Source organism: Lepisma saccharinum, chromosome 3 (genome assembly GCF_977018435.1).
Source record: "Lepisma saccharinum chromosome 3, izLepSacc3.1, whole genome shotgun sequence".
NCBI classification, from domain to species: Eukaryota; Metazoa; Arthropoda; class Insecta; order Zygentoma; family Lepismatidae; genus Lepisma; species Lepisma saccharinum.
The window spans coordinates 138,767,014-138,788,247 of NC_139231.1; the positions used below are offsets into that span (position 1 = coordinate 138,767,014).

The 21,234-nt window shown below is 37.7% G+C and overlaps 2 protein-coding genes across 4 annotated transcripts in view; one reads left to right on the forward strand and one right to left on the reverse strand.

Annotated features, from left to right (window-relative positions):
- The window catches only part of waw (Translation factor waclaw), a 34,161-nt gene extending 20,615 nt beyond the window's left edge, over positions 1–13,546 (reverse strand). The window contains exons 1-4 of the mRNA XM_083120204.1: positions 13,189–13,546; positions 7,130–7,311; positions 3,386–3,774; positions 2,725–2,993 (exon numbers count right to left, since the gene is read on the reverse strand). Of these exons, the coding sequence (XP_082976330.1) occupies positions 2,725–2,993; positions 3,386–3,774; positions 7,130–7,311; positions 13,189–13,358 (1,010 nt within the window). The 5' untranslated portion in view covers positions 13,359–13,546. The remainder of the gene's footprint in view (positions 1–2,724; positions 2,994–3,385; positions 3,775–7,129; positions 7,312–13,188) is intronic.
- Positions 13,547–14,124: 578 nt separating this feature from the next.
- mIF3 (mitochondrial translation initiation factor 3) overlaps positions 14,125–21,234 on the forward strand; it is a 34,723-nt gene continuing 27,613 nt past the window's right edge. For all 3 annotated transcript variants that reach the window (XM_083119515.1, XM_083119516.1, XM_083119517.1), the window contains exon 1: positions 14,125–14,975. In XM_083119515.1, coding sequence (XP_082975641.1) covers positions 14,358–14,975 — 618 coding nt within the window. In that variant the 5' untranslated portion in view covers positions 14,125–14,357. The remainder of the gene's footprint in view (positions 14,976–21,234) is intronic.

Genomic DNA, 21,234 nt, shown 5'->3' on the forward strand with positions numbered 1-21,234 from the left:
TTGAACATGCGAAAGCTGTGTGCAAAATGGGTACCGCGCGTGATCACAATAGATCAAAAGCAACAACGTTTTGATGATTCGGAGCAATGTTTAGCGATATTCAACCGTAATAAACACGAATTTTTCCGTCGATATATTACAATGGATGAAACATGGCTCCATAACTACACTCCAGAGTCCAATCGACAGTCAGCCGAGTGGACTGCACGTGATGAACCGAATCCAAAGCGTGGAAAGACGCAACAGTCGGCTGGCAAGGTTATGGCATCAGTATTCTGGGATGCGCATGGTATTATATTCATCGATTACCTCAAAAAGGGCCAGACCATCAACAGCGATTATTACACAGCGTTGTTGGAGCGTTTAAAGGATGAAATCACGAAAAAACGGCCCCATTTGAAGAAGAAAAAAGTGCTGTTTCATCAAGACAATGCACCGTGTCACAAACCAATGAAAACGATGGCAAAATTATATGAATTAGACTACGAATTGCTTCCCCATCCACCATATTCTCCAGATCTGGCCCCCAGTGACTTTTTCCTGTTTGCAGACCTTAAAAGAATGCTCGCTGGAAAGAAATTTAGCACTGATGAAGAGGTAATCACCGAAACTGAGGCCTATTTTGAGGTTAAAGAGAAATCGTACTATAAAAATGGCATCGAAAAATTGTATGACCGCTATAATCGTTGTATCACCCTCAAAGGCAACTATATTGAATAATAAAATCGAATTTTGTCAAAAAAATATTTTTTACAATGTTAGCCTACGAACTTTTCAGCCCAACTGTTATGTTGATTTATTTTTCAATTTCACTTCAGTCTTTTACTTCACGACCCATATTTGAGGGCCCACTACAATAGACAAATGACAGAAATACGTGTACTAATAGGGTTCGAGAGTTTGAGCATTTTTCACTTGAGTGGAAGAACTATCAATTCTGAATGCCATCCAGTGTGACCCATGCAAAATATTTGCCGCTCGAGCAAAAAACACTCATTGCAGCACTCTATTGTACACGGTGTTTAAAAAAGAATGGCCCGATTGTAAAAATTATAATTATGGAACGATGACCATCCCGTGAATGAAAGTTGTGTTGCTCGAATGGGTGTGGCCTACAATTTTAGAGAATCGTCGCTAGATGCCACTCCACAGGTTGAACCTGTCCACAACCTCAATCTGTTGCAAGATGGCAACTGCTCAAAAGGCTTTTTGCATTCTGCAGTTTAGCAAGACAGTCAGTGATTACAGTCCAGCATGCTTTTCATCAGCATTTTGGGATTGATCCACCTTTGCCGAAGAACATTCGTCATTGGTATCGTCAGTTTGAAGAAACAGGATGTTTGTGCAAGGGTAAGAGTCCATGTCGACCTCACACTTCTGATGAAAGTGTGCAAACAATTCAGTAAGCGTTTGAGGAAAGCCCAAGAAAGTCTACTCGCCGTGCCAGCAGAGAACTTGCAATTCCTCATACGACTGTCTAGCGTGTGTTAAGGCAACGTTTGGTCTATAAACCATACCAATTACAACTAGTGCAAGCTCTTTGTGCTGGTAATAAAAGGAAACGTGTAGAGTTTAGCAATGCTCTCTTAGTGGATATGGAAGACGACAAGATTTTTACCACGGCTGATTTTTAGTGATGAAGTTACATTTCATGTACGTAACGTGTGGAAATGGGGGCTCCAGAATCCTCATGCAACTGAGCATGAGTGAGATTCACCAAAAGTAAACGTTTTTCGTGCAATTTCTCACACCAAGATTTATGGCCCATTCTTTTTTTTTAGGAAAACACAGTGAAGTGAATGAGCTATCTTGAAATGCTGCAGATCTGGCTTTTTCCACAACTTTTGAGGACTCTGATGATATCTTATTTCAACAAGACGGAGCCCCAGCACACTAGCACAACAACGTACAATTCCTCAATGACACACTGCCTCAACGCTGGATAGAGTGCACGGGACCCCGAGACAATGCCCTACACTCTTGGCCTCCAAGAACTCCAGACATGACCCCATGCGACTTCTTCTTGTGGGGATACGTGAAGGAACGTGTTTTTGTTCCACCGTTAGCACGTGACCTAGATGAACTCAAACACAGGATAACAGCAGCAGTGACCACAGTAGAAGTTACCTTGCAAAAAGTGTGGGATGAATTTAGCTATCGACTTGATGTCCGTGCAGCTGGTGGAGGACACATAGAGCACTTGTAATAACATTGCTAAAATTTTATCATTTTGTGAGTATTTTGCACTTTGTTCCATTTTTGTAATTTGTTTTCATCACTAAATATAATGTTTTAAAATCGGGTCATTCTTTTTTAAACACCTTGTATATTCACACACATTGTATCCACACTTCTGCAAAGTAGTGTTGATTAATTGATAGGCTCGGGAGTAGAACTTGATCACTCACAAAAGTACGAAACCGAAAAATACACAGGTGAAAGTCTGTCCATTACATTTCGGCTCATGGGTTACCCAGTTGTCGTGTGTCTTTTGCTATCAGTGACTACTGAAGGAACTTCATTCACTATTGTACAACAACTGCATCCAATTTTGAACGGAGTGTGGGTTATCGAGTTTTACTCCTGAGATGCTCAATTAATACTTGCTGGTACTGATTGCATTGATTTAGTTATACAAAAGTAATATTGGAAGAGTAACATACAAATACTACAACACAAAGATTTTGAAATATAGTAACAAAAAAAATATATCATCTTACTAACAAAGTTGCAACTGGTTCTTCATGTGGCCTGAGGAGTCCTAGACTTCGTATTTGGTAGCAGCTTCCTGTGTGAGCAGATTGAATTTCATCCCCAACTTGGACAGATCCATCTTTAACACATATCAAAATTATAGCTCCTCGATACCGATCATACCAGGAGTCAAAGAGGAGAGCCCGGAAGGGAGCACTCGGATCACCTGAGGGATGAGGAATTCTCTGAATAATGGCATTCAGAATATCCAGAACACCAGTTCCCAACTTGGCAGAAATCTGTGGCAATTATAGAAATAATATTATTCTTTTTTTTTCCTGCAAATTACACAAAATGTTATTGCATTTTTACATTTGTACTTTTGTTAGTTAATGTTGCTTTTCTGCCACTTATGGCTATCACGATGATGGGGATGAGTGATGATTAGATGAAACTGATGGAAAGAAATTCCCAAAGAACATCCATGCCCAGAATGGGGCTTGAACCAAGGGCTTCGGTGGTGACAGATTGAAAGTCAAGCACTTAATGTGGTTGGTCATTGAACTAGAAATATTTCATTTCAATATAATGTAAAAAAATGTTCAATTATGTTTTGGTCATATAATATATTACAACAAATTATCACAAGAACATCATAAATGTATCAATAGTGTCAGAGAATAAGCCATACCCTTAGAATGTCTTCTTCCTCCATGTCAAACAAGGATTTCATTTGACCTGAAACTCGATCAGGATCTGCATGTTTCAAGTCTATTTTGTTTAGTATTGGTATTATTACCAGATTGTTTGTGAAAGCCAAGTAAAAATTAGCCACAGTCTGTGCCTGAACACCTTCGTTGGCATCCACTAAAAGAATGACACCCTCACACGCTGCTAGCGAGCGAGCCACTTCGTAAGAGAAGTCTACGTGACCCGGCGTGTCTATTAAGTTAAGAAGATACTTCTCATCGTTAACTTCATACAGCAGCGATGCAGTCTGAGCTTTAACTGTGATTCCTCTCTCGCGTTCAACAGGAAGACGATCCAACACTTGGTGTCCAGAATTTTTTGCGATCGTCCCTGAAAAAGAAACCTGGTTAAGTAGAAACACAAATAAGATGTGGAAAATTACATCGTGCTCAAAAATAAAACAAAAAAAGGAAGTATTCTGTTACAATGTCACATTTATAGAATGGGTGGTTACTAGGGATGGACGATATCAGAAATTTGATATCGCATTTCTTCATCAAGAAAACATCGTCACAGACGATACAATATTTTTTCTGTAATATTGTCAATATACCATCTCCATGATAAATATTGCCAAAATATTGTGATGATATATCGCTGACATTATATATATCACCAAAATATCATGACGATATATTGTCTAGTTGATATCACCTGGATGATATTTTTTCAATATTGTGATATATCGTCTGGACAATATATCACCCAACACTAGTTGTTACAATGTAAGAAAGATACCTCTTGTTCATTGCACCATGCCACTGAACCACAATGACATTCACTTTTGTGAGAGCCAAGGTTTATTACATCACGGTAGCTGCCCAATCTCTGACCACAGTAGAGTTATGTGACTCTCCTTAAAATTACAGCTGAGCCTTCTCTGGACATTCTCTCTCCACCTCATTCTCTCCTTCTTTCTACCTTTCTTTCTTTCTCTCTTTTAGGAAAGAGAGAGAGAGAGAGAGAGATGAGAAAATGAAATGATAATATTTTACCTTTGCCAAAGTTTTTTGTTGTTTTATCATTAAGAACACTCACAGTAACATAGTGCAACTATTGTCACATGCACAATCTCAATACAACAAACCTTTCTCTTTTTAAATAATCTCTTCCACAGATTTTGCAACTTCACCCATAGCCAATCTCTGTGATGGAGTGGTTAGCACATTGTGCTACTATGCCAGGGGGCCCACGTTTGAATCCTGGTCTGGGTGTTCTTTGTGAAGTTCCTTTCTTTAACTTCATCATATCATCACTCATCTTCATCTTTGCAATTCATCAAAAGTGGCAAAAAAAGCGGAGTAAAATAAACCAAATCAATCAATCATCACCCATAACACAATATCTGTTCTGTCTCCTCACCAGAGGTGGTCATTTTCATTCAACCTCCCTCACGGCTTGATCTTGCACTCACCCTCACCTTCACCCTAACAACTCGACTTTGCCCTCACCCTCACCCTCACAACTCGACTTGGTCCTCACCCTCACGACTCGCCTTTCGCCATTAAACCTCATGGATCGACTTCGCTCTCACCCTCACAACTCCAAATTTGCCCTCACCCTCCCAATTCAACTTTTGCCCTCATGACTCAACTTTGCCCTCACCCTCACAACTCTACTTTCACCCTCACCCTCACCCTCACAACTCAACTTTCGCCCTTACCCTCACGACTCAACTTGGTCCTCACCCTCACGACTCGCATTTCGCCATCAAACCTCATGGATTGACTTTGCTCTCACCCTCACAACTCCAAATTTGCCCTCACCCCCATGGATCGACTTCACCCTCGCACAGACTCACCCTCATGAGTTGTCTCTGACACTCACCCTTGCCCTCACGGATTGACTTCCCCTCACTCTCAAGACTCACCTTTCACCCTCATGGCTTGCCCTCACCCTCACAAGTCTTCAGAGGGTGAGGTCTGCCCTCACAAGGGTCACCCTCCGGAGAGAGTTTGAAGAAATCACTTGCGAGTCTTCCCTTTACCACATGCATTTCATACATGGAATTGACACGAAATTGAACTTATTCATGTAAAGGAAGCAATATGGTTTCACAATGAGTAGCATTTTGAACTAAGATTATTTGAGTTATAGGTATATTGCATAATTAGATTAATTTACATCAAATATAATTATGATTTTTAATATAAATATTATTTTTAACTAATATTGTCACAAAAATCGTGCCATATTGTATATTGTACGTGGGCAACTGACAGCCACGTTGACTTTATAATCACCTTATCAATGGAAGATGCAACTGCTCCTTCTTTATTTCTTGATCATGTGTTTATCACACTATAACATTTATAATATGCAAGCATCTAAGTTGTGGTATCACTTTATCCTCTGCACCAAGATTTTGAACTTCATGCATTTTTGGACAAGAAACACCATGAAACGAATTAAAAACATTAAAGCCTATTTATTATTAGACCCGGTGGAGGCACATTGTGGTTCGGATCCCACTTCAAACAAGAGATGGTCATTTTCGTTCAACCTCCCTCACCCTCACCCTCACTTGCCCTGACAACTCTACTTTCATCATCACCCTCACAGATCGACTTCGCCCTGGCCCTCACCCTCACGACTAGACTTTCGCCCTCACCCTCACTGATTGACTTCACCCTCATGGCTTGACTTTCACCCTCACCCTCTCAGATTGACTTCGCTCTCACCGTCACAGATTGACTTTGCTCTCACCCTCACCTTCTTGGATTGACTTCGCCCTCACCCTCTTGACTAGCCAGCCTTTCACTCTCACCCTCATGGATTCACCCCACCGTCACAAGTCTTCGGAGGGTGAGGTATGTCCTCATGAGGGTTGACCTCCGGAGGGTGACCACCTCTGCTCCTCACACAACATTGTCCTGGCAACTGACTGTCACATTGCCAGACTGGACATTTCCAGAAATTTGTCAAAACTGGAATTGGCTCTAGCTTCCGGTGCTGAGGTCCTGCGAATCTTAAGCACTTTACGTTAGTGTGTTTAATCTTCAAGGTAAAGTAAAAAACTACAAATTCACTAACAGCGTAAAAAACTACAAATTCACTAACAGCAGCTCCAAAAACATTAAAACAAATGAATATATTAGTGGGAAAATAACAAATAAACAAACAAGGTGCAACAACATAGTGAGTGTATAAGTAGGGTCATAACTCAAACTTGGCCATACTGACTGACATTGTGAACAGCACCTTGCTCTGGCCACCTTTACTAGCCCCTCTTTCCCTCCTGAATCCTTCTGAATCAAGGATTTTCAAGGTCTTAAACTCAGTTATCCTAAAAAATATTATAAAAGTTACTTGTTATTAACCTTTTTCTTTTAAAAAAACATATATTTTTATTTGAAAATATAACTTTGTTTTATTACGAAACTTGACACAATTTGGAGTATTTCTGCACAAATGGTATGTTAGTAGCTGCTACCATTTCTAAGACATATTGAATCAAATAGATAACCCAATATGGCAGCCGTAAGCAGAAAGATAGATATTGCATCCTTGACTGAAATATGCCTAAATAGTGAAACATATAAAGTACCTTCTTCTATCAATAAGTGTAACGTTTCTTCAATTTAGGGACTTAGCTGTTAGATTACTTCATTCAAATGAATGTTGTGAAGAACAAGTGAATGTTCTTTGGTTGTAGGATACATAATATCTACTTCCACAATCTTACCTGTAATCTCCAGTAATCTATCTGCCAGTGTGCTTTTTCCATGATCAACATGAGCTATAATGCTAAAATTCCTAATTTTATCAATAGGAAAATCTTCCATTGTGTCATGTTTTGAATTCTTCTTGCACGTAAGAGATATACCTCGCTGGACATGAACTGGCAGGGTTCCTAATGTATTAGATCTGTAAGAGCAAGTTATTAAAGAGAGAAAACAACTTTTATTTTAATGCATATTTAATGCATAGTAGCCGGAGCCCAAAGCATGATGCCTTAGACAGCATGGCCATGAAAAGAAAGTACCAAACATTTTAATATGAAGTTTTGCCAATCAGGTAGCTGGTTGCAGGGAAAATTGGAAAGATGTTTTTCATTGTCTGATCCCAGCAAGCAATAAATAAATAAATTTAAAAAAAAATAATTTCCCGACTTTTCCAGGATTTTTTTACTCATCTTTTTTTTAAAAAAATTGAATAATTTTCACTTATAAAAGTATTAAGAAGTGCTCTAGTGTACTGGAAATAATTGTGGAAGTACATTTTAAAACTTGGAAAAATGCAGCACAGTTAAAAGCTTCCCTATTTATTTAATGGAGAAATTATGAATTGAAACATAGGTTACAGAAGTATCCACGATTCGAAGCAAGCAGTAGCTCTTGGTTTATCGATCAAGCAATTTCAGTGGATTCCATGCTGTTCGAAGGGGGTTTCATGCTGAAACCATATTATGTGATTAGGTGTTGAAAACATTTAGGGAACTTATTTTAATACTAAGAGCGGTAACGGTTCCGATTGTTTTATGATGATTTTCAAATTTTCCTAGCAGAAAGACTAATTATCGTAGAATTTTGGCAACCATTATCACACGAAATTTGAACCTTCCTTAATGTAATGAACACTGTTTGGATTTCGAGAAAAGTTATTTATGTTGAAAAAAACAACTTAAAAATTATCTTGCGCAAGCATGCGCACTTCCCATGGACAATGTATTTTCCGTTGAAAAGCGACTGTAAATATCGCACACTGGTGGGAATTAATGTAGAAGTAACTCGGAACCTTAGTAGAATGCATTTAGGGACTTTATTTTAATGCTAAAAGAACCAAACCTGGCTTGCCTAACCTAACTATGAAAGCATATATTGAACAAAATCTTAACTAGGTTAATCGTTAAAACTCCACAGTATGTGTTAACATACGTAAATCAAAATCGAACCATGTTAAAATTGCATTCGTAGCATGATGAAATTGCAATAAAACAAGAGGAACTTATTTTCCTGTAGTTTACGGTTATTACAAGCATAAGAAAACAGTTTTCTTTGTGACATTTCAGGAGAACACACGCTCCTTTCATCAGACATGTATTTTCATTTTCACTAAAGATACAGTTATAACAATGGTTAGTATTTTTTTAAACAAAAAGAATCCGTTATACAGGGTGTCGCAAAACTCTTTCAACAATGCTTGGGTGCTGGTAGATATCATAAAAACAAGTAACTTTTCCCTATAAAGTTTACCTCAAAAGCGCTTAGTTACTGCGCTATAAGCGCTTAAAATCTATCCTGTACGTATGCAACCCAACACAGCAAATGCTTGCTCTGACATAACTACCAGGGGCGCGTGGCAGGGTTGCCACTAGCGTGCCTCATTAAGAGAGACGACTTGAAAACAACAACTTGGGAGTTTTGCCTGAGCAAAATTCAAAACATTGCGATGTTGTAAGAAGCATTGACAGTATTTATAAACTGACCAAGACAAGTAATGGGCAGACTGAAATTCAAGATTACTCATTCTAAAATATCTCCATAATTGGTTGATTGATTTGGTTTATTTTAATTCGCTTTTCTGCCACCTTTGGCTAATCGCGAAGATGAGGATGATATGATGAAATTACAAATGACACCAATGTCTACGGCAGGATTTAAACCCGAGACACCTAGCGCCGTAGCGAGCTGTGCTAACCACATCACCAGGAAGTGTTTCGTGTATCATGCAATATCAACAATTGCAAGGGACACGTGAGATACGGGAAATCTACGAACGAACAAATGTAAACATGATGTGCTTGCTGCCTCGGTTCGAACATTTGACATTCGAACAAAACCTGCTGGCTGCTAGTGCATTACACTCTACCATCGTGGTTGCAATCACATTCGCAGCAAAACATGCCTTTACTGCAGAAATGAAATTTTCTTGTCAGTATATTCGTTCTTGATTTTTCTAACGCCACTATTGTTCCAAGAGTCAAAATATTCGTTAAGAGCAGAAAACTAACAGACTTTATGAATTCAGTTTTCTTACAGTGTTCTTTTTACGTTAAGTTCAATGCACCAATAGGTGTAGCGGTGCAGTACCTGCTCCCTTTTCAGAATAATCAGAACTAAGAAGACAAATGATCCAGTGGCATATTTCTCCAGGCCGGAGCTCTTATCAGGAACTTTCGATAAAGAGATCATGTGTCGATCACTAAACGTACTCGATCACCGAGGCGACTCAATAGACTTTTGCTTTTTGCAAAATTGTTTTTTGTCATTGTGCAATACGAGTGCCCTTTACAGTTCAGCGCTTGATATAAATATGCATTTCTTGGCTTTGGCTTTTACTAAGCACTAGTTTTAATGTGTGAATTTATTCATGTCTAAACAACGTGTTTCATTAAATTAAAAGCCGGCCCCGTGGCGGAGTTGTTGGAACAACGCACTACGATGCCAGGGGTCTTGGGTTGGAATCCCGACTTGGACATGGATGTTTGTGAGGGTCTATTCATCAATTTCATCATATCATTACTCATCCCCATCTTCGCAAATTACCCAAAAGTGGCACAAAAGCGAAGTAAAATAAAGCAAATTAATCAATCAATCATTAAATTAAAAAAGCCTTGCAATTACTTACTTGTGAGACGAACAAGATTAGCAATAACATTAGCACAGATAGGAAACTTCCAAATAAATTGTAATAACATTACAGTCTGCATGTTCGAAACGAGGCAGCAAGCACATCATGTTTACATTTGTTCGTTCGTAGATTTCCCCTATCTCACGTGTCCCTTGCAATTGTTGATATTGCATGATACACGAAACACTTCCTGGTGATGTGGTTAGCACAGCTCGCTACGGCGCTAGGTGTCTCGGGTTTAAATCCTGCCGTAGACATTGGTGTCATTTGTAATTTCATCATATCATCCTCATCTTCGCGATTAGCCAAAGGTGGCAGAAAAGCGAATTAAAATAAACCAAATCAATCAACCAATTATGGAGATATTTTAGAATGAGTAATCTTGAATTTCAGTCTGCCCATTACTTGTCTTGGTCAGTTTATAAATACTGTCAATGCTTCTTACAACATCGCAATGTTTTGAATTTTGCTCAGGCAAAACTCCCAAGTTGTTGTTTTCAAGTCGTCTCTCTTAACGAGGCACGCTAGTGGCAACCCTGCCACGTGCCCCTGGTAGTTATGTCAGAGCAAGCGTTTGCTGTGTTGGGTTGCATACGTACAGGATAGATTTTAAGCACTTATAGCGCAGAAACTAAGCGCTTTTGAGGTAAACTTTATAGGGAAAAGTTACTTGTTTTAATATCTACCAGCACCCAAGCGTTGTTGAAAGAGTTTTGCGACACCCTGTACAATGGATGTTGTCAATGTTACATTGTTGTAATAGAGCAACTTAAGTGTGAAAAGAAGCAGTCTGTTTTATTTTATTATGAATCCCAAATATCATCAGGTAATTCAAATTCATTATTGTTTTCACAAAGTCTCTTGATGTTTTCTATTACATTAAATTTTAAAGATGGTGGCTTACTCCATTTGTGAAAAAGAAAACTCCATACTGGATCTATGTTACCATTTTCATTATTTAATTTATTCCAGTGTTCTTCTGCAATGAACGAAGCTTCCCAGACATTCAACTCTATGTTTCCCGTCAATCTTTTTAAAACCCTTCTCTTTTTAATAAAATGCTTCTCTTCCATGATGTGAGCTGACAAACTTGTTCTTGGGTTTAGATTTATAATGTCCAAATCGTGTTCGTGCCATCTTATTGCCATTTTCCTTGCTGTTTGTCCCACATAATCCTTTGAACATTAACAACTTATATTATATATTCCTGTGGTTTCCACATCTGGTTTCTCATTTGGAATTCATTAAATGTACATTCCAAACTTCTTGGTGATTTAAAAACAATTTTGAAATTAAAACTTCTAAAAATTTTTGCAATTTTATGTGAGAATCCCTTGTGGAATGGAATGCACACAAATTTTTCAACAGATTTTTCATCTTTGTCTGTATTTCTCTTTTCCTTTAGTTTTCTTGTGACTTGTTTTTAGATTTGGTTTATTCTGTTAGTGTGAAAGCCATTTTCTTCTGCTATATTAAAAATCCTTTCTTCTTCATTTTTGATATCCTTATTATTAGAACATAGTCATTGTGCTCTCAGGAAAAAAAAATTAAAATATGTTATCCATTGTTATAAGCGAATGTTCTGAATTGGCATGGATGTATTTTTGCCCCGCTAATTTTTTCCTATGGACTGATGTTTGAATTGTTGAGTCAGTTGTCTTAAGCTGAGGACACTGCATATCAGCTGACGATATACAACGTGAGTCAAGATTTGGCCCGCGGAATTAGCAACGACCAATAAATTATTATAATGTTAAAAATAATGCTTTTTTCATGGAAAAAAAAAGTTATCCCCAGCTTGAAAAATGTTCTGCTATGCATATGAGGTAAGTAGCAATGAATTTTATTTGAAAATAAACGAGTTTAATGTGTCTCTGGCTTATAGAACTGTTACCCATATTGTCCATGGGTTGCGCGCATGTTTGCGTAAGGTAATTTTAAAGTTGTTTGTTTCAACATACATAACTTTTTTCGAAATCCAAATAGTGCTCATTACGTTAAGGTTCAAATTTCGTGTGACAATGATTGCAAAATTCTATGATAATTAGTCTTCCTGATAGGATAATTTGAAAAAAATCGGTAAATATGCGATAACGCCCGGACACCTTTCACTCATTTATTTTCTTAATTTTACCACTGGTACTTACCTATTTTGCCTTGCGGAACATTCTTTAAGGTGAAGTTATGCATTTTTCCATAAAATACTGTCAACTTTTCATATTACGATTGATTATTTGTCTTACTTGTTCCGCTTCTGTAATAGACAATATGGCGTGCACTCGTAATGTGTTTTGTCGATTTTCAGTGCGCAAGCAGTGTTTCAAACCTTCATGACGGAAAATTACGTATTATTTCGATTTTTTTTCATGTTTACCTAAACAAACCATGCACGTTAGCCCCCAAAACCATCCACGGGTAGCCCCACAAACCATTGACATTAGCCCCAAAATCCATCCATTGACGTTAGCCCCAAAAACCATCCACGGCTAGCCCCCACAAACCATTCACACAAGGTTAGGTTAGGCCTGTTAGGTTAGGTTCCATTAGAACTCATTTCACCCCTAAATTCATCGAAAAATGAAAGTGCGGCGAACATAGTTAAAAATAGAAATTTTCGTATAAAGAAGGCACGTTTGGAAACACTGCAGAGATCGCGTGACTTTCAACGCTCTCGCCATCTGCACGCACACAATGGAAACAACGGCATAATGTGGCAGGCAATACCAATTTCTTACGTAAAAAGTGATTAATTCTTGTTCGGCAGCATTAAACTACGAAGTTTTTACTTTCCGTGAAAGAAAATACCTCCAAAAACGTCCAGAATGCTAAAGAAACTCATTTCAGTAAGTACTTTCTCCTGTAAATTTGAAGAAATCCGTCCGGGCGATATCGCATATTTACCAAGAAATCATAAGACAATCGGAACCGTTACCCAACAAGTCTCTGAAGCATGTGTTAACAGACAAATATAAATTGAACGTAAAAAGTCTCTGACGATCATTAGTTCGTAATTTAAAAAATCGGAACTTGGGCCGACGTAATTTTCGGGGTGTACAGTCGTTCATCGTCGCAAAAAATTGCACAAATTAGCAGGGGAATCTTAGGCAGCTTAAGGCACTGGTTTAATTGGCATTTTAAGAAAACTGATTACAAAAGTATTGAAATTCTTACTTGTCATGCATTGAAAAGGTTTTCACAAAGTTTCTCCTCTTGTTGTCTGTTACTTCCCATTTGGCGATATGATACAATACAGTAAAATTTCGTCTTACATTTATCAGCATCATACAATAGGCTGACCATGAATTCAAAGTGTGTGTCAGTTTATAGATAGTTTGCGTCATTCAGCTGATTTGGTACCGACTAACTATACTTTATGCAAGCTGATTTGCCTTTAATTTTTCTCTTGGTTGCGAGTTTTCCATACGTCCTTCGTCTTTTTTCTTAAAAAATAAAAACACATGATAATTAACGCCAAGCAGCGTATTTCTTGTTGCACAATATAGAAGCAGACGCCTTGCATGTGCCAACAGCTGTTTTCTGCAATGGCGATATGTATATATGTCCAGGTTGAGATAAGAAATATAATAAAGACAAAATGCTACGAAATGATTCGAATAAATATCATATTAATAGTTTAGATGTATTTTGAGAGTTATGGTTACAAATTACATATTAATTTTGTAATGCAATTAGGAGATTTCTATTCGTTTGAAGCATCCGATTGAGGGTATTTTGGAAAGACTTGCTGGGAGATTCTTAGTATGTATAATTATTCACTATCGAAATAATTTGTTGAAGCAAGTGGTATACAAATATCCAATACTAGAAATCAAAGAAGTGTTAACGTAATGCATTATAAAAGAACAGTTCAAATGCACATGCTTTATTAATTATTTGTTAACTTTGATATGCATTCAATAATTCTGCGAGAGTTCAATGATGGAAAACTCGTAAGATGTCCTCATCATCATAAACGTGATGGGTCTGCCCGTTCGCACTTCATTTCTACAACCTTGTGTTCTGACGTCAGACGAGGAATGACTACGAGATTAGGTTAGGCATGTTAGGTTAGGTTCCATTAGCATAAATACAATTAAAAATATTACTTAGGCTAAGAGAACTAAACGTAGCTAGCCTAGCCTAACAATGTAGGCATGTATCCTTAAATTAAAAAGCCTTCTCCCGTGACGTCAGTACACAAGGTTTCTAAAGTGTTGTGCGATAAGTGAGACCCAAAAGTAATGTAATGTTTGGTTTTCTTGGATGATAACACCTTATATGAATTAATAATTAAACTTTTCACTCGGTGATACCACCTTTTTGGCGTGAGTTGCATCGAAATGCTATGCAAAGTGTGGAAATTTATTCAGTGCAGAAATATTCATACCCTAACGTACAATAATGCTCGTTGCTTTTTATCCAATGTGCCCGTTCTCCAGGATGACGTTCACTGCAGAATTTCGATAACAAATTTGAAATATCTACCAGCAACCCTATTCCATTTGTGCCTAGAGTTTTCAAGCTTTGGACCTATTGACAAGCCATCAAACGCGCAGAAGACAAATGTGATAACACAAAAAACAAGTGGCAAGAAAAACAGTAGTCCACGAATAACATTGATTGGAACAGATGAAAAACTTACCATTCCGACTCTTGAAGAAGCAGAGAAAATTGCAAAGCGGAGGGACTTAAAACTCATTAAAATACAAGATTTCGATACCAAGACTGAAAGACCAATCTATCGTCTTATGACGGGTAAACAGTATTACGAGGAAGAGCGGAAGAGTAAGCAACAGAAACAACGTAGTACACAAAAAGCTGAAAAATTATTGACCCTTTCTACCAAGATCAGTGAACATGATCTATTATCAAAAATCAAGAACTGTCAGAAATGGCTGTTAAAAGACTTGGAAGTTCGAGTCACAATATCTGGGCATGCAGGAAACATAGAGAGTTCTGTAAGTTCTAAATTTATATGTACATGCTTGTCATTTTTATACAATAATCAGAGATACTCAATGTATTGTCTATTACAAGACATGTTTATCTGGAGCTTACAAGAATGTATGGCAAATCCTAGCAAGCAGAGCAATATTGTGTACTTTAGTTTTAGACCTTATGGTCAGAAGTTTGGGAAGAGGGAGGGGGTACAGGAGTACGTGGTAAGATAAAGGGGTAAGAATTTACAATACCGGACCCTTCCGTAATTTCTATACTCACGAAATAAGTGGAGAAGTTGTAAAATAATCTTCACAATTTTCGCAATCATTCTCCGTATACAAGTATGGGAACCATGTTTGTTGTTTTATGAACAATTGACGTTCGCAATCAGTGACGCAGTCTTAAAAGGGCATCTTTAGTGAGGAAATTTTGCCGTTATAGTGATCACAATTGGCCCACAAACTATTCATGGATATCCCCACAAACCATTCTCAGTACTATTATCGTATGAGGGAAAGACCTACGAATCATATATTTCGGACTTCTTTACATTGCTAACGTGTTATTTTCGAATGTGGAACATTTCCTAAAGTGAAATAGTGCATATCAATGTCTATTTCTTAGATTTACGAGTACTTACTGTTACTTGTTGTTTCGAATCTGTAACACATTATGACCATGATAGCGTACTGGTTTCGGGGGCGTTCTGAGTGTGTTTTGTCGATTTATGCAGTGTTGCAACCTCGTTCACCGGAAAAGATCTACCTTCGTTCCCCAGATTTGAAATTATGCTAATAAGCAAACCATTGACGTTAGCCTCACAAACCATTGATGTTAGCCCCACAAACCATTGACGTTAGCCCCAAAAACCATCCACGTTAGCCCCAAAAACCATTCACGTTAGCCCCAATTTCCGTAAGGGTAGGTTAGGTTAAGTTAGGTTAGGCAAGCATAGTTAAAAAAAAAAAATACTCGACACGTCATGTTCTAGTGAAAACACAGCGAGTCTGGAACAATGGCTACGGGGTTGCATCATCTTAACACACGGAACATTGCACTCTCGTGCAGAAAGCAAATGGCGGGAGCAGAAACAGCATGTCGGACAGAGATTTTCGCAGAAAACAACACGCATTCACATTAAAATGGATCAAATCTACATTCAGGAACTTCCACAACACTAAAGAAAATGATTTCCGTAAGTACTTTCTCCTGTAAATTTGAAGGAATCCGTTTCCCTCATACGATAATGTTACCCCATTCTCTGTTAGGTTAGGCAAACATAGTTAAAATTTGGGGTCGTAGAACCATGAACAGGTAGCCCCACAAACCATTCATGGATAGCCCCACGAACCATTCTCGGTAAGGTTAGTTTAGGCAAACAGTTAAAATTTGGGGTCATAGTAATATATGGAATATAGGCTATCAATTTCGTTCTAAAACGTAAAATATTACAATAAATATTGTTTTCGTGGAGAAATCGAGGCTTTCTGTTCTGATCACGGATCACTCAATTTCGCTTATTTTGCAATTTCTACACGTGACCCTCAAATTTGAACTTCAAATTCGTAATTAGGAGGCCTCAATTACTGAGTATGCGAAAAATTACAAAAACCGGTAGGGGTCTGGTGTTGTAAATTTACTCAGATAACGGTAAAGCAATTCCCTGCATATTGAAACATGTCATGAAGGCATGATCTCAGCATTGGTGGAGGTGTAATAAGGGTAACGGTTCCGATTTTTTTATGATTTTTCAAATTTTCCTAGCAGGAAGACTAATTATCGTAGAATTTTGGAAATCATTGTCACACGAAATTTGAACTTTCCTTAAAGTAATGAGCACTGTTTGGATTCGAAAAAATTATGAAGAAAACAACTTAAAAATTACCTTACACAGGTATGCATGGTTCCCATGGACAAGTGACAGTAAGTATCGTAGACTAGTGGAAATGAATGTACAAGTAGGGTTACCAGATGTCTGGTTTTTCCCGGACATGTCCTACATTTTAGCCTTATGTCCGGCGTCCAGGAGGAATTTGAAAAATATCATAAATGTCCTACATTTTGAGTGTTACATAATATTAATTAGGAAAATAGGTAACAGAAAGAAATCGTGCTTCCAAACTCAATAGTGAAATTTATTTTGATAGTTATTTCCCAAAAAGGAAAAAAGTTTGTCCTGCTATTAAACAAACAGGAAAACGGAAGTACTTAATGAACAAAGTTTTGGGACCACTTTTTGATAACATCACTGTTCAATGCCTGAGCAGAATTTCTTGCCTTAGGGTTTATACTGATGGAACAAGGTGTTGAAACATTCTTATTCAATATTCAATATAATTTGATTGTAAAACAGGGGTGTAGAGAACAGTTATTCAAGGTGTCTGCCAGTCAAGAAAGTCATGGTAGTCAAGAAATAGTCAAGAAGTAAAGAAAAAGTCAATAAATTATTCTTGTGGTCAAGAATTTTTGCTAACATAATGACTGATTGGTTGATTTAGTTTATTTTACTTCACTTTTTTCTGTCTCTTTGGCTAATCGCGAAGATGAGGATGAATGGTGCTAAGATAAGATGGATGAAGGGACAGTCACAAACATGTATGGACAACCGACACAAGTCCCACATAAGATTATACTGGCTGTAAATCCAGATGCCAAAGCCTTGCTTGTCTGCCAAACACAGTTCAGGATGCATTAGTACGAGAAAGCAGATCTAATTCTCTTCTTAAATTCAGCTTCAGTTTCCATCTTCACTGGTTCTTTGGTAGGGGTTTTCATTAAATAAATATTTATTTTCTTAATTACTAATTTTCAACTTTACCTGTACAGATAGATGTTAAGAAAAACTGAAAAAAGGTCTGGAAAAGTTCAGAAAAAGTCAATGAATTCTGGATGTGTTATTTTGGTAGACACCCTGTTATTGAACAAAAAACTACTCAAGATGAAAATTCTTGAACCATTTTCAATTACGGTAATTGCTGAATATTTGTTTGCCATTACAGGTCATAATTCAAATGTTGAGAGAGTACTTTCATTACCATCAGCACAACAGACTCACAAGAGAAATTATTTTTTAATAAAGTTTGTAAAATGTTTGTTTGGTACTGGTCCCTATAATTTCAAAGAGTTTGACTGTCCACTCTAACATAAATATAGTTTGGCTAAATCTGAAATTTTGATAAAAATTGTCTTCTCTGAGAAGTACCGCTTACCAGGTGTGCCGGTTAATAATTCTTAATTTCGTCACTGGATGACACTGGAAGCAAGGGTTGGTGCACAGTCTCAACTGTTACGTCAGTGTGTTGCCAGGACAGTACCTGTCAAAATGCCGTGGATGTGTAACCGAGTGCGAGTGATCGTGATATTGGGTTTGTGTGGGAAACATGTTTACCTTCAAACCAAATAAGGAGCATATTTAAGCTTGTTCAATCAAAAGAAAAACGCAAGTGAAAGCCATCGTATCCTTGTGGAAACGTACAGTGACAATGTCCTAATGCAAGATGCGTGTGTGCGTTGGTTTTGACGATTCAAAAGTGCTGATTTCGACTTGAAAGACAAAGATCGCCTGGGCCAACTGAAAAAATTCCAAGATGCCTAATTGCAAGCGCTGTTGGACGAAGACGATACGCAAACGCAACAACAACTGGCAGAGAAGTTAAATGTTGGTCGCCAAACCATATCTGATAGTTTTCATGCTATGGGAAAGATCCAGAAGGCAGGAAAATGGGTCCTACATCATCTGAACGACAGACAAATGGAAAAGCGAAAAATGGTGTGTGAAGTGTTGCTTTCTCGGCATGAAAGAAAGTTTTTCTTGCATCAGATAGTGACTGGGGACGAAAAATGGATCTACTTCGAGAACCAAAAATGCAAAAAAGTCATGGGTTGACCCAGGACAACCTTCAACATCGACAACAAAAAAAAACGAATCGCTTTGGAAGGAAGACAATGCTGTGCATTTGGTGGGATCAGAAGGGTGTGGTGTACCATGAGCTTCTGAATCCAGGTAAAACAGTGAATGCCATTCGCTACCGTCAACAACTCATCAATTTGAACCATGCATTGATCGAAAAGCGCCCAGGTTGGGCGACAAGATACGGAAAAGTGGTTTTGCAGCACGACAACGCCTCATCACACACAGCGAAAGGCGTCAGAGACACCATTTCTGCACTTGGCTGGGAATTCTTGCCCCACCCACCATACTCACCAGACTTAGCCCCTTCAGACTACCACTTGTTTTCATTGATGTCTCACTCACTTTCCCAGCAACACTTCAACAATAGCGAAGATGTCGGACAATGGCATGCTGACTGGATCACCTCAAAATGTGAACAATTTTTCTGGAAGGGCATCCACAATTTGATGGACAGATGGGCACAATCTATAGCTAGTGATGGCGCATACTTTGAATAAAGCATTTGTTACCTTTCTCCCCAGATACACTTGTTTTCTTTCGGATCAATTAAGAATTATTAACCAGCACACCTGGTAAATCATGTAGTGAGAGGTGCATTGATTAGTATGATTGCAAGTTTTGAAATTTTGCATTTAAAAATTCATTAAGAATTCATTTTTTTAAAACTGAAAAGTGTCATTTTTCAACTACTTTCTAAAGTGTTCTATAGAAATATGTATTATTTATTGAGAATGGTTTGTGTCCTACATTTTGGGACAGCATGTCCTACATTCCCCTTACAGCGATCTGGTAACTCTATGTAGAATTAAATCGGAACCTTAGTAGAATGCATTTGGGGACTTTATTTTAATGCTAAGAGAACCAAACCTGACCTGCCTAACCTAACCACGAAAGCATATACTGAAGAAAATCTTAAGAATTTGCTAAAATTCCGCGGTATGTGTTAACAGACGTAAATTGAAATTGAACCATGTAAGAATTGCATTTGTAGCATGATAAAATCACAATAAAACAAAAGGAACTTGGGCTGTAATGAGCACTATTCTTCCCTAAAAAAAAAAAGAACGTCAAAGATAGGAAAATATGACAAAATGAGTGCTGACTACCAAGAAAAAGTGTATATATAACCCCTCCCTTTCGAAAATCCTGGGCACGCTACTGACCACTGCAGCTGTCAGTGCAGCCCTCCTAAATTTTTAGGAAAGGTTACAGTACCTCAAAAAGTGATCAGTCAAGTTATATTTAAGTAAGAGGTTTCGAGAAGTTATTGAAACTTCTGTTGCAAGTGCAGCTAGAGGGTTTTTCCTTCTTTTTCTTCCATAGATCATTTGGCAGTTGAAGAAATGCTAATGAAGCATTTTATGTTTTGTAGTTGTATAAGAATTTTGAAATACCAGTGGTGGCATTCAGGTTTTGCAAATTTTACAAAATTGGATGGGACTCAAATTGTTCTGATCCTTCTATCCCCCCCCCCCTTCTCACTCGCAGGGTGCAGTTACATTTAGTTTTCATCTTAATAACATACATTTGTGCAAAGGAGCATTTATTTATTTAATTTATCTTGCCCCTTTCTGGCACCGGAATAAAAGAGAGTATAATGTAGGGGAGAGGAATGTACGGTAACTAAAATTGAGATGTTCATAGTTTCCAAAATAGACTGCTACCAGGCTGACTTGCATGGAATTGTAGTATATCCAAAGTTGATTTCATTTTCTAGAGTATTTTTGTGTGCTGAATCTAAATCCGCTGGGTACCAAGCTGTCACTCTGGGGGAAAATGAGATATCACCCCGTCTCTCAAGACAAACAAATGATGGTATTAATAGGAGTGTTATCACTCATACATTCAACCATTTACAGTAATTTGTATTTCAGGGTACTTTAAATTCCATTTATGATGTCTTATCCATTAAACGGAACACCAATTTCTCATTTTCTAATAACAACCATAAATAAACCTAAACAAACAATTTCTAGAACTAAAGCAAAACTAAACCGAAACGCTTAATTCACAAACTGTAATTCCAATTTACAATTAAGGTTAAAATGATAATAAGTAGTACAAAACTGAGTGTATAATGACCTACTCTGGAATACCATGGCCGTAGGCAGAAAAACATTTCGGGGGGGGGGGGGGGGTTCATTCATAATTGTTCCCATGGGCATAGCCAGAAATTTGAAAAATAGAAATAATAACAATAATTGTACAATAATAATTAAAATTTCATAATAATAAAACTATTTTATTCCATAATAATAATAATACTAATAATAATTATTATATTATTGTTATATCCTTGAGGGGGCTTACTCAATCCAGCAGATGAGTGAATATCCAGCACAAGTTTCTTTTTGTTTTTTTTT